The sequence below is a fragment of the Nuphar pumila genome, chromosome 1 (genome assembly GCF_984573655.1).
Source record: "Nuphar pumila chromosome 1, dmNupPumi1.hap1.1, whole genome shotgun sequence".
Classification (NCBI taxonomy): domain Eukaryota; kingdom Viridiplantae; phylum Streptophyta; class Magnoliopsida; order Nymphaeales; family Nymphaeaceae; genus Nuphar; species Nuphar pumila.
In genome coordinates, this window is record NC_143249.1 from 32,452,465 (window position 1) to 32,472,525 (window position 20,061).

Below are 20,061 nucleotides of genomic sequence, written 5' to 3' on the forward strand. Positions count from 1 at the left end.
AATCTGCAAAAAACAGTTTTGCCATACATTACAACAAACCTGTTTTGCTGTGCATGACAACACAACTTGATAAACAAAATCTACCAAACATCATGATGTGAAAACTGCAAATCAGATTTGTTGTGTATGACAGAAAGACTGTTTTGTTTGCAATATGCAAAAACAACTTTGTCATACATTACAAAAAAATTATTTTTTTGTACATAACAGCACAATTAATTACTATAAACCCCAAACAAATTAATATACATAACAACACAATTTGATATGGATAATCGTGAGGCAGTTAAATATACTTAGTAGTCAACTGATTGCTATACTTATCAGCACAACAGTTTAACATGCATAAAAATAACACTAAACAATTTTAAAAAAAAAATTGTGCATATAGCTGATGACAGTGGCCTCATGACAGTTGGCCAGAAGAAAAATAAAGTTAATTCACCAACAGTGCATCGTGAATCCTTATAAATTCTGATTAGTTGAAGTGTAGGCCACAAACCCAGCCTGTAGACAGATTAAGAAGATCATTGAGACATATACCTCTATGTCTGTCATACGCTTTCAAATTTGGTCAACATCATAGCATGACACATTTTGAATGATATACACTTTGTGGTATCAAAACAAAATTTCATAAAATAACATCAAGTTGATATGAATCCCATGTATTACTGGCAGCCGACCAGAAATAAAAGAAATCCGATAATAGCCATTTTAAAAGTCCACTTTTAAACACTATATCATGGCTAATATCAACCTATCGAGTAGTGTCAAACAACATAAAAAAAACTCATACTGATAAGAGTCACAACCTTGAACTCATAGTCAGTTTTGAAATCAATATTAGGAAAGAAAAAGATCAGATTTATTTATGCAAAAAAATAATATCAGTCTAAAAAATATAAGTGTGATAACAGCTACACAAAATCTGTAGAGCATCATATATATATACGGAGCAAGAAATACATTAAAAAAATAGATTTCTTGTATATTCACATGAACATGTATAAAATACCGAGAAGCCTAACTTCATGCTGTCTTTATTATTTTTCTCATGAAAAATATCAAGAATCATGAGTGTCGACTAATATGAAAATATATTTACATATATTTCCAGATTTGTGCATAAAAAGAAAATCAATTTATGTGTGATGAATGATGCAAATACATTTATTAGCTAAAATCGATAATACATATACTTAAATACATGTTATTTCATAACCAGATTTCCCTTTTTCCTCAAACCCATACATGAATCAAGTTTTCTACCTATTTCTTCCAGTAAAAACTTAGAGAAAAACCCGTACATTGGATTAGAAATGAAAATAGATCAGAAAAATCATCAGATAATGGGTGAAATGATAAATATTTTGTCTTTATTCTCCTTCCTTTCTCTTTTCTTTCTTTCTTTCTTTCTTTCTTTTCTCTCTATATCTAGAAAACGAAATCTACAGAGAGAGATGAGTTAGACCCTCTTATATTTTCTTTTTTCTTTTTTTTTGGTCTTCTAGAGAGAGGGTGACGTCTCCTCTAGAGTCCTTCTTATAGAGGATAAAGTTCTACAAAATGTAAAACTCTATCTCTCTCTAACTACTCCTACTTATCCACTTATTATCTATTTTTTTATTAACTAATTTGAGATCTATCTAGAGCACCTATTTAGGTAAAGTTCTACTTCACGCAAAACTCCACCTTATCCAATAAATAAATTTTTGAAATTTAATTAATTAATATTTTTATTAATGATTTAATATTAAATTATTAAATAATTAGATTTTAGAATATTCTAGAGGGTATCTCCCCTCTTTGGAAGTCATCTCAACATTGAATTTTTACTCAATTTTAACTTTTATATTGAATTTAAAGCTTTAAATTGGTTGAACTTAGATTTTGGATCTCGATCTAGATCTAAGATCCAAATCCATATCCAAAATCTATATGGATCTCAACCTGTACCAGATCCGAGTTAATATAGGTTTTGAAATGGGTCCATATCCATATTAACTCGAATCAAATGGATCGGATCAGATCCGATCCAATCCAGAAAATATAAAAGTAGAGAGGGTCATTTTTGAAAAATGTGATTTTTGGGCCAGAAAAATCAAATATCAATGTTCTCAGAATTAAGAGACGCATCTAATGATATACTTACCTGATTTTCACCTTCGAGTTTCACTTGAATTTAACTTTAATTTTGCTCAAATTTTGCTCAAGTTTAAAGTTTAAAAACAAAATGTTTTAAAAATATTGTTTCTCATTTTGGTGTTGTCAGTGGGCCCTGAGCCACACCCAGATCTAACTAACGCCACCTATAATTGAAGATATTCACTCTAATTTTTATCAACTTTATAAAATACTTAGTTAAAATTTCAAAAATTAAAAAATTCAAAAATTAAAATTATAGGAAAACACACGACATTACATTTTGGGACACACCGCTAACAGACTATAATAGAAATATGGAGGTGCAGCCGTGCATAAAAAAATGTGTGATATGATTGCACTTGATTCAGCCTGGCGGTTTGGGTAGTTCTACGAAAGATGGTGAAATCCTGTCTTTTCCAAGATTAATTCCCTTGAGATTTTACTAATGGCTTGCCTGTTGTGCAAAGCAGGTTATATGTTCCCCCCCGAACAGGGCAGTTAGCTACATCTCATGTTCGGGGGTCCCAAAGAGCACCACGTATGTAAGCATGTGTGTCTCGTATCCCCATGTTTGTCAGCATTAATTAGCGTTGGAGTTTGATGCGATTGCAAAGACTTAAGTACCCTCTCCTCCATTGGTGCCAAAAAAAAATGACGATTCTTGAAAATAAGTAGTTGTAAAGACTTAAGTGCCCCGAAGATGATTATTTAAGACATAGTCTCTGCACTGCAGTATTATCTGAGAAAGAAATCTCCTCTGGAGGAGGCCATGAACATCAACCCTCTCACTCTCTCTCTCCCTTCTATTTCTGCTTCTATGCACATTCAACAGAAGATCTTACATTGCTCCATCAAGCACCAACTGACCTGCACATTGACTGTTGTGGAGCTTGATTCAAAGTTTTTACCCTTACAGGAGGAGGGTTTGGGGGTTCATCCCAGCGTGGGTAGCATCATTCAACTAAATGAGTTGTAGATCCTGATTCAGAGTTTTTACCCTTATAGGAGAGGGGTGTGGGGGCTCCTCTCAACGTGGGTAGCATCATTCAACTTGAAGAGTTGTGGAGTCTGATTCAAAGTTTTTACCCTTACAGAAGGGGGGTCTGAGGGCTCCTCTTAGCGTGGGTAGCATCATTCAACTTGATGAGTTGTGGAGTCTGATTCACAGTTTTTACCCATATAGGAGGAGGGTTTGGGGGCACCTCCCAATGTGGATAGCATCGTTCAACTTGATTTGTTGTGGAGCCTGATTCAGAGTTTTTGCACTTATAGGAGAAGGGTTTGGGGGGCTCCTCCCGATGGTCATCCGACGAAACAAACTTGAGCCATCAAAAATGTCTGTTTGAACTTTTCATCGTCATCTTCTTCTTCTTCATTCTTCGTAAAACACTGTAAAACCCTCTCTCTCTTTAGAGAAGAAATCAAGGGAGGCAAAGAGTTCCCCCTCGAGAAGGCCATGAACATCAACCATCTCACTCTCTCTCCCTTCTCTCTCTACTTATGAGCACATCTAACAAACGATCCAACATTTCTCCATCAAACACCGACTGACCTGCACACTGACTGTAGCATCGTTCAACTTGATGAGTTGTGGAGCCTGATTTAGAGTTTTTTCCCTTACAGGAGGGGGGTTTGGGGGCTCCTCCCAGCGTGGGTAGCATCATTCAACTTGAAGAGTTGTGGAGTCTGATTCAAAGTTTTTACCCATTCATGTTTTAAGGCATTTAGATCTCATGTTTGAACATTCATGCATGTGCAATTTGCTTTCATCATGTTCAGTTGCTTTCTAGATTATATTTTGAATTCTGGTGCATTTTAGATCTATCGATTTGTATGTAACCAGAGCTCATTTTAATTTGAATTTTTTACTACAACTTCATGCATATGTCTTCATGCTCTCCACCAAAAATCAAATCATTCTGAGTTTGTTTGACCCACTTTAAAAATCGAGATTCAGAACCTATTATTTTGCACCGTCAGGATTTTAGCAGAATCAGGACCAACTTGCGGGAGTGATTTCTCCCTAACCAGAGATGATCTTTCCGATCCGTAAAAAGGGTTGTTTTATAAATTGAATTTAGTTTGTTCATACCAAATTTCAGTGATTTCTATGGTGTTTTCATACCCATTTTAGGTCAAAAACCATAACCCTATCACCCTGTGTCATTTTAACGACTTAGATTTTGATCCATTTTGTTTGAATTTTATTTCCCTAATGGGAGATTATTTTTCAATTCTGTAAAACGGGTTCTCTTCGTTTATGTGTCTAGTTCATCCCTGTAAAGTTTCAGAATTTTTTATGGTCAATTATTATTTTATTTCAATTAAATACCAGAACCTTGTATCCAAATTTTATAAATGTTCTGATTTTGGCCCCCATATCATGACTGTTGTAGCACTTCTTCAACAAATCGCTTTTTGATTGACAATATTCTTCAGCAAATCGTTGTTATAATTTTTTTGGGTGTCTAATGAGTCCATACTATGATTTATAGTATTTTTGGGTGTCCAACGAGCCTCACAATGATTTATAGTGTTATCTGGTCTTTTAACTATGATTTATAGTGCTTTGGGGTCTCCAACGAGCCCCACAACAATTTTTAGTGTTTTTCAGTCTTTTAACTATGATTTATAGTGTTTTCGAATCTTTAACGAGACCCACAATGATTTATAGTATTGTTGAACCTCGCTATAGTGATTTGTAGTGTTTCTCGCTAAACAATACAGCGATTTGTGATACAAATCACTATCCGAATCAGGACCAACTTGTCAGGGCCATATCTCCCTAACCAGAGATTGGATTTCAAATCCGTAAAATATGGTGTCTTTGATATAAAGTCTAGTTTATTCCTGTAAATTTTCAGCGATTTCTATGGTCATTTGATACCCCATTTGGATCTAAAACCAGACCCCTATTAATCTACCTTATTTGAGTGACATAGGTTTTTATTTCATTTTGTAAGAGTCATAATTCCCCAACGGAAGATCATTTTCCAAATCTGTAAAAAGGGTTTTCTTCCTCTATGTGTCTAGTTTATATCTGAAAAGTTTTATAACTTTCTATGCTCATTTGATATTTCAAACCTGTTAAAAATCGAGACATGTCTCCAACAAGTTATAATTAACTTTCATCCACTCAGTTAAAAGGGAATAATAACATGTCTCGGTTTTTAACAGGTTTGAAATATCAAATGAGCATAGAAAGCTATAAAACTTTCTAGATATAAACTAGACACATAGAGGAAGAAAACCCCTTTTACGGATTTGAAAAATGATCTTCCGTTGGGGAATTATGACTCTTACAAAATGAAATAAAAACCTATGTCACTCAAATAAGGCAAACTGATAGGGGTCTGGTTTTAGATTCAAATGGGGTATCAAATGACCATAGAAATCGCTGAAAATTTACAGGAATAAACTAGACTTTATAACGAAGACACCATTTTTTTACGAATTTGAAATCCGATCTCTAGTTAGGGAGATATGGCCCTGACAAGTTGGTCCTGATTCGAATAGCGGTTTGTATCACAAATCGCTGTAGTGTTTAGCGAGAAACACTACAAATCACTATAGCGAGGTCCAGCAACATTATAAATCGCTGTGGGTCTCGTTAGAGACCCAAAAATACTATAAATCATAGTTAAAAGACTGAAAAATACTACAAATCGTTGTGGGGCTCATTAGAGACCCCAAAGCACTATAAATCATAGTTAAAAGACCGAACAACACTATAAATCATTGTGAGCCTTGTTGGAGACCCAAAAATACTACAAATCATAGTAGGGACTCATTAGAGACCCAAAAAAATCATAACAACGATTTGCTGAAGAATATTACCAATCAAATAGCGATTTGTTGAAGAAGTGCTACAACAGTCATGATATGGGGGCCAAAATCAGAACATTTATAAAATTTGGATACAAGGTTCTGGTATTTAATTGAAATAAAATAGTAATTGACCATAAAAAATTCTGAAACTTTACAGGGATGAACTAGACACATAAACGAAGAGAACCCGTTTTACAGAATTGAAAAATAATCTCCCATTAGGGAAATAAAATTCAAACAAAATGGATCAAAATCTAAGTCGTTAAAATGACACAGGGTGATAGGGTTATGGTTTTTGACCTAAAATGGGTATGAAAACACCATAGAAATCACTGAAATTTGGTATGAACAAACTAAATTCAATTTATAAAACAACCCTTTTTACGGATCGGAAAGATCATCTCTGGTTAGGGAGAAATCACTCCCGCAAGTTGGTCCTGATTCTGCTAAAATCCTGACGGTGCAAAATAATAGGTTCTGAATCTCGATTTTTAAAGTGGGTCAAACAAACTCAGAATGATTTGATTTTTGGTGGAGAGCATGAAGACATATGCATGAAGTTGTAGTAAAAAATTCAGATTAAAATGAGCTCTGGTTACATACAAATCGATAGATCTAAAATGCACCAGAATTCAAAATATAATCTAGAAAGCAACTGAACATGATGAAAGCAAATTGCACATGCATGAATGTTCAAACATGAGATCTAAATGCCTTAAAACATGAATGGGTAAAAACTTTGAATCAGACTCCACAACTCTTCAAGTTGAATGATGCTACCCACGCTGGGAGGAGCCCCCAAACCCCCCTCCTGTAAGGGCAAAAACTCTAAATCAGGCTCCACAACTCATCAAGTTGAACGATGCTACAGTCAGTGTGCAGGTCAGTCGGTGTTTGATGGAGAAATGTTGGATCATTTGTTGGATGTGCATAGAAGTAGAGAGAGAAGGGAGAGAGAGTGAGATGAGGTTTTACCCCTCTCTTGTAAGGGTAAAAACTCTGAATCAGGATCTACAACTCATTTAGTTGAATGATGCTACCCACGCTGGGAGGAGCCCCCAAACCCTCCTCATGTAAGGGTAAAAACTCTGAATCAGGCTCCACAACAGTCAATGTGCAGGTCAGTCGGTGCTTGATGGAGCAATGTAGGATCTTCTGCTAGATGTGCACAGAAGCAGAAAGAGAAGGGAGAGAGAGAGTGAGAGGGTTGATGTTCATGGCCTCCTCCAGGGGAGATTTCTTTCTCGGATAATCCTGCAGTGCAAAGACTGGGTCTTAAATAATCATCTTTGGGGCACTTAAGTCTTTTCAAGAATCCTCCCTTGATTTCTTCTCTAGAGAGAGAGAGGGTTTTACAGTGTTTTACGGAGAAAGAAGAAGAAGACTTTGAAGAGTCAACATCATCCTCGACTTTCTGGATGGAGGACATGTTTGTCCTTTTTTTGAACTGTTTATTTTTTCTTTTTTGAATGAAGGGCATTTTTGTCATTTTTTCAAACCATCACTTTATGAGAAGAATAGCAAGAAAGGGTACTTAAGTCTTTGCAACAACATTAGAGTCCGATGCAAAGTTATGTCAACATACACGAGAATACGAGCCCCATGTGCTTGTATACGTGGTGCTCATTCAAAGCCTCGAACACAGACGTGGGATTCAGTGAATCATCGGGGGGGAACATACACCACCCTCTCCCTGTTGTGTGCCTTTTGTCCCGGCCCGAGTCACTTAATTATAATCGGCCACGGGCTGGGCCTGTCAGGCACCATGTATTTTATACGTGGGCTTAACCTGAATCAAGCTCAATAATTTAATCGGGCCAGGCTTCATTCAGGCCTGAGCTGCATCTTGCAGTCCGGGACTGACCCGATATGGGCTGGGTACAGCAGCCCGTTGGGCACCTGGCCGGATGGCCATCCCTACTTAATGCCCTTATGTGCTCTGAGCCAATTACATGACAGCCTTTAATGGGCTCAGATCAACAGAATACAGGCCCAACCAAAATGTCATCATGTGATTGGTTGTGGCACACAAGGGATCACTTAAGAGATCCCTGGACGAGTTGATTCATGTTTGTCTATTGTATGCAACATAAGTAGGTCCTTAAGATCTAGTTTGGTTATTTGGAGTTAGTAATGTTGTATTCAACATCTTTAGTGGCGGGCAGGTTATATGTTCCCCCAAGTTCCTGGGTCCTCACTGAAAGCCGCGTGACGCTCAGTGGGGTGTACGGGGGAGCCGTACACCGACGTACATCCTGCAGGCTGATGTACGGCTCCCCCGTACACCCCACTGAGCACCACACAATGCTCAGTGGAGACCCCAGAACATCGGGGGTGCACACGCAACACCCAATCTCCTTGGTGTATTGCTGTCTAAAAGAACACATTCCTTTGTCGCTCATATTTTTAAACTAGTGGGCTTGGAGCAGTTTTGATGATGGCTGGTCTATACTGCGCCTTGGGGGAAAGAATCGAGAAGAAAACCAAGGAAACCAAAGGTATGACGAAGGCCACAAGAAGTGGCTAGAAATTGAAGAAAATGAAGACCTGCTCTCTCTCTCTCTCTCTCTCTCCAGGCAAGGATGTTGTTTCAAGGCCAAGTGGTAATTATTCACCAGATTTGAGTCATATAATCTATAGGTGGTAATGCACCAATGTCAAATAATTTGCTATTATGCCCTGTTATCATTTAGTATGAATTGATTATTAACTCCCACTATTTGGCATGGTACATAAGCTAATTAAGTGATTAAACAAGAAAAAGAAGAGCATCAATTACATATCGTACACCTAATGTTGTCATCATCATTATAAAAAATTATATGTATATTGCACATGGAATGCCTGTGTCACGGGCCTATTTCCTTCAATGGGCCAGCGCGGCGCGACGGTCCTTCCTCACCGCCGCAAGCCTACTCGTCAGCTCGCTTGCCGGTCGCGGAAGCTTGTATCAGAGTGCAAGAGAGCAAGAGAGAATAGAGGGAGAGAAATTGCAATCACAAGAAGCAATCACAATGAGGGTGAACAAAAGAAAGCTCAACGCATTTACTTCATTCACAATTTTGCCCGCAGGCTATTACAGTTCAAGTATACGGGCTGCCCCTTCGGGGTATTGATTCACCTGAACCGGGCAGCTTACATCAGACTCAACAAAAGCAAAACAGACTCTAAGCGCAACTATACACTGTAAGTCGCAAGGGAACATGCTTCCCCCTTCAAATCATGCATCGTCCTCGGCGCCATCTGTTTCGTGGTAAGCCCTGACTTCAGCCGGGTAGCGGCTGTTCATTTGAAATGCAGGCTCCCACGTTGGTTCCGTTGTTTCCTCCCACTGCACCAAGTATTTATTCGCTTGTCCCAAGTAGTTGACCTTGTGGCGAAGGATCTGACTGAGGTGCTTCTCGGCCCGTTGTGCTGCCAGGGCCCTCTGCATGATGGGAGCGCGTTGTGGCATACTGTGTTTCGGGTCTCCATCATCTGGATGGAACTGCTTGAGGTTGCACACGTGGAACACCGGGTGCACCTTGAAGTCTGAGGGCAACTCCAGCTTGTATGCCAGCTTGCCCACCTTCTTTGTGATGGTGAAGGGTCCCTCATACTTTCTGAGTAGCCCGCGGTGCCGCCCGCGGAAGATGCTTGTGCGACCAGGATATAACTTGACCAACACTTGGTCCCCAACTTGGAACTCTGCAGGCCGACAGTGTTTGTCTGCCCACTTCTTCATTCTCTTTGCCGCTTTGTGTAAGAATGTCTTCGCCAACTCGTTTTGCTCATGCCAGTCGCAAACAAACTGATAGGCAAATGATGACCTTCTCTTTTCTTGTGTGGCAAGAGTGTGCGGGGTCAGTGGCTGCTGCCCTGTGGCTATGTCGAACGGACTGTGGCCTGAAGACTCGCTCTTCTGCAGATTATAACAAAACTGTGCCACATCAAGGAGCTTCACCCAATTCTTCTGATTGGCACTAACAAAGTGCGTAAGGTACTGCTCCAGTATCCCATTGATACACTTTGTCTGCCCATCTGTCTACGGATGAAAGCTAGTTGAAAACAGCAACTCAGAGCCAAGTAGCTGAAATACTTCACGCCAGAACTTGCCCGTGAAGCGAGGATCACGATCACTTACAATGCTCTTTGGTATGCCCCAGTGTTTCACCACATGCTTTACTAACAACTCTGTAGTCTTCTCTGCAGGGCACTCCTTGGAAGCTGGGATGAAGGTGACATACTTTGAGAAACGATCTACCACAACCAAAATAGAACTGAGGCTATCTACCTTCGGCAGACTAACAATAAAGTCCATGAAGATGCTATTCCAAGGACGTTCTGAAATTGGTAGAGGCTCAAGGAGACCGGCAGCCTTCTGGTTTGTCCCCTTATCTTGCTGGCAGATGAGGCATGTCCGCACATACCCCTCAACGTCGTCTCTCATCTGCGGCCAATAGTAGCCTCGCTCAAGGAGTGCTAAGGTCCACTCCTGACCAGGATGGTCGGCCCATAGTGTATCATGGCACTCCTTGAGTAGCTCTCGATGAAGGCTTCCCCACCGTGGTACAAAGATGTGCCCCCCTTTTGTTACAAGGAGGCCATTCTATATCCAAAATCGCCGAGTCTTCCTTGCCTGCACTAGAGAAATAAGGTGTTGTGCGGTCGGATCCTACTGCGTACCCTCGCGGATGTGGCTCAGCAATGCACCCTCCAAATGCACTTCAGAAGACTCTGCGCGCGCAGCTGCCAGTTCAACCCTACGGCTCAGAGCATCCGCCACAACATTGGTCTTTCCCACCTTGTACTCCAAGGCAAAGTCGAACTCAGCCAAAAACATCTGCCATCGAGCTTGTTTAGGCGTCAACTTCTTTTGTGTCTGAAAATAGCTCGTGGCCACATTGTCCGTCTTGACGACGAACTCGGCACCCAAAAGGTAGTGTCGTCAGGTCCTGAGGCAATACACAATGGCGGTCATCTCACGTTCGTGCACTGTGTAACGTCTCTCTGCATCCTTCAGCTCTCGACTCTCATATGCGATCAGATGACCATCTTACATAATAACTCCACCAATGGCAATGTCTGAGGCATCAATGTGGACTTCAAAGGGTCTCGAATGATCAGGCAGTCGCAACACTGGCTCCCTCACTAAGGCTTTTTTCAAGCCATCGAAGGCCTCTTGGCACGCTCCTGTCCAGAGCTATACCCGATTCTTCTTTAACAAATCTGTGAGGGGCGCAACAATGAGAGAATAACCTTCGATGAAACGCCGATAATAGTTTGCCAAACCGAGGAATGACCGCAATTATGACACTTTGCTTGGTGGAACCCATTCCTGGATGACCTTTATCTTCTGCTTATCCATACACAGCACACCACGCCCCACAACGTGGCCAAGGAAGCTGATCTCCTTCTGCCCGAAGAGACACTTCTCTCGTTTGACACAAAGGTCATTCTCCTTCAGCACCTGAAACACTGTTCGCAAGTGCTCGACATGTTCCTCCATGTTGCTGTTGTAGATCACGATATCGTCCAGGTAGACTACCACAAACTTGTCTAAGGGTAGAAGATCTGGTTCATTAAAGTCGTGAACGTGGCTGGAGCATTTGTCAACCCAAATGGCATTACTAGAAATTTGTAAGCACCATAGCGGGTGACACAAGTTGTTTTCGGCTCATCACCTTCGGCAATCCTCACATGCCAGTAACCCGATCGCAGATCTAGCTTGGAAAAGATATGGGCACTGTCTAGCTGATCGAACAAGTCTGCTATCAATGGCAATGGGTACTTGTTCTTCACTGTGACCTTGTTCAAGGCACGGTAATCCACACATAACCGTTTAGAGTCATCATGTTTCATCTGGAAAAGGACCGGGGCACCAAATGGGGCTTTTGATGGATGAACAATGCCTGCGTCCAACATCTCATCTAGCTGCCTGCGCAGCTCCTTCAGCTCAGCTGGCCCCATACAGTATGGAACCATTGCAGAAGGCTTCGCTCCCGGGGTCAACTCAATCTTGTGGTCGACCTCGCGTCTTGACGGAAGACGCTTTGGCAATTCCGGGGGCATCACCCCCCGAAACTCCTCCAATAGTGGGGCTAGGGTCGGCGACACTGCTGCTTCTACCCTCCCTTCATCTGCACGCACTGCAACTAAGAATGTCTTCTCCCCATGCTTGACACCCTTCTTCAGTTGCATTGCCGATAACACAGAAGACTTGCCTTTCTGTGTAAGGCACTGCACTGTGTGTGACAGGTCTGACCACATGATCGTCAACGCGTTAAACTTTGGCAACAGCATAACATTCTAGCTTCGCAGAAACTCCATACCCAGAATCACCTTGAAATCCTCAAGGGGCACCACAGAGAAGTTGGTTTTGCCGACCCAACTCCCTACTTGAGTAGCCACATCTCTTGCTTCACCAAGGATGGACTTGGCCTAAGAGTTTACTGTTTTGATAGTCCTCTGCTTTGGCCCAATTTTCAAGCCCAATCGCTCTGCCTCTTCCCGCAAGACAAAGTTGTGTGTGGCCCCCGAGTCTACCATTGCTGAAGTAGACTTTTCATTCATAATGACTTCTACGTACATAAGTTCCTTACTGACCTGCATGTTCTTAGCTGCACAACTTCTAGCTGCGTTAATCGATCGCATGGCCCCCATCCTTGGTTGCATGGTCTCATTGTCACTGCATTCAATATCGCTCCATTCTTCCCGTGCAGCATTGGCTTGCACGTCGTCCTTTACAAGGCGCTTTGGGCACTGCCTGGCGATATGTCTATCACCGCAAAACCAACATGTCACAACCGCACCCTTGTTGTTGTTGTTGTTATGCTTTGTGAAGTTCTGTTTCTTTTCGGATTGATGGCGTGTCAACGCCTCACCTTTATCATTGCGCTACTTATCCTTCTTGCCTCCGTGGTCAGGCTTCTTCCCAACTTTGGTTGATGGGGTGAAAGGCTTACGCTGAGTGTCAACTAAGCGCTCTGCCGTCACATATGCATCTTCCAAAATACGGGGGTTGCTCCTTTCCACTTCAGACTGTGCCCATGGTTGAAGTCCCACAATGAACCAGTTAAGCATGTCGTCTTCTGGCATGTTAGGTATCTCCAACATAAGCTTCTGGAACATTTTGACATAGTCTTACAACAAACCAGTGTGTTTGAGCTCACGAACCATCCGGTAAGCCTGTCTCTGCGCATTTCTTGGCATGAAGTAGTTGCGCAACTCTACTTCGAAGTCATCAAAGGTGTCTATCACACATTGACCCCTCTCCATGTCATTGCGCTTCCGCCTCCACCAAGCGATAGCATCCCCATCAAGTAAGGCGGCTGCAGCCTTGATCCTCATATCTTCGAGGGTCACATTCTGGATATCCAAGTAGTCTTCTACTTGGAACAAGAAGTTCTCAATGGCCTTGCTGTCACGAGAACCATTGAATTTTGCAGGTCTAGGTACATCAATCCTTGATGGTCTCTCACCATTTTCGCCATTTAGGGTCACCGTCCACTGCAACGTACGGTTCCTCAACTCAAGATCGGTCACTGTAGTCGTCAATGAAGTGACCTGCCCCATTAGTAAGTTTACCTGCTCTTGCAGGCTCGCCACCACATCATTCAATCCATTGAATGATTCACATGCGCGTGAAATCGCTTCATCATGCGAAGTCACATCTTCCACCAGCTTGTTAACAGTTGCAGCCAACTCTTCTTGGCCCCAAGGTGAACTCATCTCCTCAGCTTCGGCAACTGTCTTGCCTTTGGTGTTGTGCAAATGTTGATAAGGCGCCACTGTGTCTTGCTCACAAATCGCAGCCTGTCGGCGTGTCTGTCGACACCGACTCCGGAGTCCCTTCCCCAGCACGAGAACGGGCTCTGGTACCACTTGTCACAGGCCTATTTCCTTCAATGGGCCAGCGCGGCGCGACAGTCCTTCCTCACCGCCGCAAGCCTACTCGTCAGCTCGCTTGCCGGTCGTGGAAGCTTGTATCAGAGTGCAAGAGAGAATAGAGGGAGAAAAATTGCAATCACAAGAAGCAATCACAACGAGGGTGAACAAAAGAAAGCTCAACGCATTTACTTCATTCACAATTTTGCCCGCAGGCTATTACAGTTCAAGTATACGGGTTGCCCCTTCGGGGTATTGATTCACCTGAACCGGGCAGCTTACATCAGACTCAACAAAAGCAAAACAGACTCTAAGCGCAACTGTACACTGTAAGTCGCAAGGGAACAACCTGAATATATTAATTTTTGTATTCATCTGCTATGACTGCACATATCTTTCGTTGAACATTTCATCTTATGGAACTTCCTAAAAGCTACCAAAGTAAAAAAGACATATGAATAGCTATTGCCTGTTTGCACACACAAAAAAAAATACTTGAAAAACTATGCAAAAATTCAGTGCTGATGGCTCAAACAACTAGGTAAGCACTGTGAACATCTTCCTTGCCATCTTCAGGTTTTTCAACTTCACATGATGCGGGAGACTCTGAAAACACGGCACTTTCTATCAATTCTCGTGCCGATCTTCGGCTTGGAAGCTTCACAAGTGTCTCCATCTCCTTCCCCTTTCCCCACAACACAACATACAATCCCAAGATGATCAGTCCAGCACCAAGAACACTAAAAGCACAATGAAGATGAGATTAGTCAATTTGAAGTTTTAGGTGACAATATAACAAAATGTGATACCATAGTACATGTTTAAAATCATTTCGCACACACCAAGAACCAGTTTGGTGCTTTCCAAATTTTTAAAAATGCTTTATTACCTTCCTAGATGAAGAATCTCATCAAGAAGGATGGAGCCAAGAAAAGCAACCATGATAAGCATCAAGGGATTGAACACTGAGACAAACAGTGGCCCTCTCATCTGTATGCACCATGACATGACCGACGTCATCAACCCCGACACCAGTATCCCCTACAATCCAAACAAGAACAAAGGGAGAAAGTTCAGCAAACCATTTACCAAAACTAACATGCACACAAATTTCAATCTTTTATATACAATATGTGTCCACTCCTGCCAATTACATGACAGCATTCTATAACCAAAGCAGATCCAGTAATAGGGGCCAAACACGTAACAAGGTGTTCGGCCCACCCATGCATTAAAAAAAGGGGGGGACGTGCCAGCTCCCGAAGATCAGGTGATCTGCCAAATCACTTTTGGAAAGTGATTATGACATCGTCACTGGCTATTATGGTGATAGGCCCCACTCTCACAGTTCCCAAGCAAGATGTGCGGTGGAGATTGAATATGACTGATAATCGGTTATATAATATGACCTGGTCTGCTCTCCGTCATCTCTCAAAGCTGTCTACCTCAAAAATATTTGACAGCGTATAATATGAAAGCTCATCTACCAATTTCTAAGGAAGAAAACGGAGTAAAACAAAAGAAGAAGAGGCGGTGTACCGCATAGACTACGGTCAGCAGCTTAACATCCCACCCAAGCTTCCATGCGGCCAAATCTCGATCGCTAACTGCTGCGACGCATGCAGATTGAACGGCTGCCATGATGCAGAAGAGGGCTGTACTCGAGTAAGGGTGCGGGTACCTCTCACTCATCTTAGCCTGTGTGAATTAAAAACAGAAAGGATTTGTCAGCACAAGTGTGGTGCAATAAGGTCAGGTATTATAGAGATAAAGTCACCTGGATTATCAACCATATTGCATAACACAAATTGCTGGCCATGGCCAGCAGGAAACCCAGGGCTCGATTACCCGACTCATGTTGGCTAGCCCGTTGGTGCAGCAGCAGGTGCGCGTGGACCGACCAGAACTGGACTTTTGCACCCTTGTAGAAGGTCAGCAGCATGGCCCCACTGATCCCTATGAGTGTCCCCACCACCTTAGCCTGGCCTGATGGAGTCCTGATTGCCAGCCTCTCCAATCTGGGATCAGTACCATTCGTTAGAAAATTTTGAGAACTTATAAACTCGGGATTTTGGAAGTTCAAGAACAAGTTTGTGATCTTGATGCATATTTTGGCTCTTAAGAAGATGTTGGGTTGCAACATTTTCTCCGGGTAAACTGGGATAGTTCATTGGGTGCACTTGGGGCCAGAGACAAATATCGATGATGTTTTGAAATATTACAATTTTTATCAAAAAAAATCATTAAAAAAGGTTGTTCTGATTGCCTAGTCTTTCCAATGTGCTCAACACCATTAACCAGATACAAAATTCCAAGAACTTGTGCATGCATTCAGGATTTTGGAAGTGCATGAACAAGTTTATGATCTTGAGGGGTATTTGGGATGCAACATTTTCTCCTCAAAAGGCGATAAACTAGTAGAATTCATTGGGTTCACTTGGAGCCAGAGTTACAAATATAGATGATGTTTTGAAAATATTACAGTTTTGTCACAAGCTTTTTAAAAAAGGTTACATTAAAAAAAAATTGTGACAATGTCAAAATATTACCTTAACATAAAAATTCTCAAAATATCATCTATTTTGAAAATATCATAATTTTGACTCAATGTGATCTTTGTGACATTAGTAGTTTGTAATATTTTAACTTTTTATATTTTTATGTCATTATCTTAATACATGTATATTTTAATTTTGTTGCAAGAATTTCCTCGCCAAGGAAATCCCAACAAGAGATTTGTGACATTGCTTGTAGCATCATAATTTGTCCTGAAAAACCAAATCATAACTTATATCTTGAAAAAGAAAAATCCAGTGGTATAATTAAAGAGAAGGGAATAGAAAAGAGAAAGCAAAGGTAAGTACCGGAAGATGATGGCTAAGATGAATGTGAACGCAGGAAGCAGGTTTGTCATTGCACTCACAAATGTAGCTGAAGTCATCTTCATGGAGGCAATGTAGAAATTCTGCCCTAACGTTGCCCTGCATAGATTCAAAGCAAATATTTGTGAACATTTATGAGATCCAAACAGAATTTCTCAAAGAAAAACGTGACTAAGATCAAGAACGACGTTCGTCTGTCTCTCATAGTAGGATCATGAACTTGGTCAAGTTTGATGTGAACCCCCAAAGTGTACCACGTGAAAATGAGATGAGGCTAGACTACTATGGAAGGACATAATGGACAGATCATTCCCACCGTGCAGACGATTTCCATGCATATGCATATGGATGAGTGGCACGTGCTATGAGATTTGGTACGGTTCACGATTTGCATGCGTCTTTATTCATGAGATACACCTAAAAGCAAGTACAGGTTACCAACAATCTCTCTCTCTCAGATCAGTTGAGCCCTTTTCCTAAAACAGTAGACAGTTTTTTCGCAGAGCCGAGTTCATCTTAACAAGGAGAATTAAAGATCTGCATAGAAAAGCAGGATCCCTCGAATATCGGCATGGCCATGCAACCTCCTTGATCAAATGACGTAACTGCTTACGTCACTTTGCAATTTCACACGCATGTTCCACATCCCAACGTGTGAACCCTCTCTCCACATGCAATACAACCCAAGTGCAGGTATAGGTTTGTCCCAAAGTGGGATGAAGCCTAGGCCGCTAGGAAGGCGGTCTTGGTTCAAATCTCATGGGTGTTATCCACGCAGGCCGAAGCTTGGCAACTCTATAGGAGCAAAGAATGCTTCCATAGCTGGCAACTAGGTCTCTGATCGTGGGGGCAGTTTCTCTGTGAAAATATAAAAAAGAAGAAGAAAAAGACTCAGTTTGGATCGATCCAGACTCAAATTTTTGGGTTGAGATAGTGGATATTGTGTCCTGCCAAAGTCGAATCGAGCTGGTATAGGTTGGCTTTCTATTCTCACCCAAAAAGTGCACAGCAGCAGGCCTGGCTTACCACCACCCAAGTGAGCCTCGTCCTGCTCTTCCTGCACGCATGCACCACCACCCATCAAGATTTTTAAGACATCAAAACAAAGAAAACCATCCATCGATCATCATCATCAATCCACTCCACCTACCTCTCCAAGAAGAAAGCGAGAGGGCACAAGAAGACCGCCCCGAACACGAAGCGGTAGGCTACCAGCACGTGAAGGCTCATCCTTCGATCCATAGAGAGCTTGTAGAGCACGTTCATCCCCGCAAACACTAGCTGCACTGCCACCATGCACAGCGTCGGCTTCATTTCCTCCACCTTACCCCACACCATTTCTTCTTCTCTCTCTCTTTCTTTTTCTTATTTTCTCTCTCTCTCTCTCTCTCTCTTCTTCTCCTCTCCTTGTATAAAGAGGGAGGAAGAAACAAGAGGCGATGCTAAAGAGAGCTCCGTGGTCACATTTATATATATATATATAGAGAGAGAGAGAGAGACTCCCTTAATTCGGTGTGGAAACTTTCCAAGAAAGGTGGTTGCTTTGCTATGTGACGAGGATACCCTTTTTTCCTGGAGATGGTACTGAAAAGCAATCGGTTGAATCGGGCCACCCGATCCGATTTGAGATGAGTTGGATTTGAGGTGTGTTGTTGAGATGCGTTTACCGGGCCTGTAAGTCCAATTATAAAGAACTGATGGACAAATGGCAATCGATTCGAGGCTCCATCGTTCGATTTGGTGGACCTGTACCCAAACCGATTAGACAAGGGATTAAGCTGTTTGGATTTGGGTCAGATTCGGCTAATACCAGACCCGACGTTGGATATTTCAAGAAAAAAAAAGGAGAATGTTTTTCACCAGTGAGCATGTCATAACTTTCCACCTCCGATTTTAGTGCTTTGAAACGGATTCGGATTCGGATTCATCTCATACTGTGTCTGATGGACCTTTTACATGTAATTGGATTCAGATATCCATCAAATCCGAATATCTGTCCAATTCAGTAGCAAAAATCAAAACCAAATCCCAATTCAATTATAATTGCATATGGGTTTTTGATTGCCGAATTGACATATGACTAAACGGAATGGGATTTGGCAGTTTGAGACCGCTTTCTTGGGGTCTTTAGGCCCATATACTTGCATTGATCCGATTAGGGATTTGGTCTTCACAATTTGTTCCAACCAGGGTTATTACAAATATGTTATAAGAGGATGGGAAACGCGTTTCTGGAAAAACAATTTCTGAAACAAACGAAAAAAACGCTGCGTTTTCGAAACATCTGGTAAACACCAAAAAAATATTTATGTTGCATAGTTTCTTATCGGTTTTATTCATTTGTTAGGTTATTATTAAGGCTTTTGTCTTTTCTTAAATATTTATTATTATTATTTTTTGACAGAGAAAGCTCGCGTTAGGCAGACCCCTACCAGTTCTACAACCGTATACCATTGGGTTCGAACTTGCAACGTCCCGGTTGCGTGTACTATCTGCTCCTGCCAGACAAACGAAGCCCCCGTTGATTTTTCCGGTCCCTTCTTTGTTATTCATTTTATTGATCGTTGGAGTCGTCCGGTTCGAAGACGACAAATAAGGCCAATAAAATGACCAAAAAAGCCTACTCGAAAGCAACGAAAAACACGGACCCATTTCTTCTCGTGTCTCATTCCCCCAGCGAGAAGGGTACTATCGTAATTGAGGAAATGCCGTTTTGGCATCGAGAGAGAGGATCTCGGACGTTGTTGCTTTTGCCACGTGTAAGGAAAAGAGGAATACGACATGAGCTGTCAGAAAGTAAAGCAGGAACATTTTCATCGATGGCACCTCCCCCTAATATTTCAAAAACAGCTCAAGATTTTTTTTAGAAAATCAATTTACGTTACATTTGGATCGGGGATGGAGGTTAAAATCAAAACCGGCGAGGGGATGGGCTTATGCTTTTCTCCACCCCGCCCCCATCCCCATCTTGCTATAGACCCGATCCTTCTTTAAGGATGGTAGTAGATGGAGGCCAAACATGGCCCCACCTTGCCTTGCCCTGTTTGAAGTGGTGATGGAGGACATGAAAATAGGCACGAAGGCAGGGATGGAGAGAAGGAATTTCAGATGAGGCAGGGATGGAGACTTTGTGCCCCCCCGGCCCCAGCCCCACTGCCATCCCTAGCCCCACTGCCATCCCTAGATAGCATCCACCACCATGATAACACATTCACATAGAGGAAACCCAACAAGGAAGAGGAAGGTCAAGATTAGCACAACCTAGAATGGCCAGAGAACGAGCAAAAAGAGTTCAACTCTTTGGGAACAATTGACACAGTGATGCGTTGAAAAATTA

General features: G+C 41.8%; 1 protein-coding gene across 1 annotated transcript; it reads right to left on the minus strand.

Moving 5' to 3' along the window:
- Window positions 1-14,235: 14,235 nt before the first annotated feature.
- LOC149848602 (WAT1-related protein At1g68170-like) lies at window positions 14,236-18,062 on the minus strand. Its single transcript, XM_090004860.1, has 7 exons — window positions 17,875-18,062; window positions 17,719-17,781; window positions 16,707-16,823; window positions 15,620-15,860; window positions 15,382-15,540; window positions 14,732-14,883; window positions 14,236-14,582 (listed from the first exon to the last, which is right to left on the minus strand). Exons 1-7 carry the CDS (start codon window positions 18,060-18,062, stop codon window positions 14,372-14,374), a joined length of 1,131 nt encoding a protein of 376 aa, XP_089860986.1. The 3' UTR covers window positions 14,236-14,371.
- Between the last annotated feature and the right edge of the window lie 1,999 nt (window positions 18,063-20,061).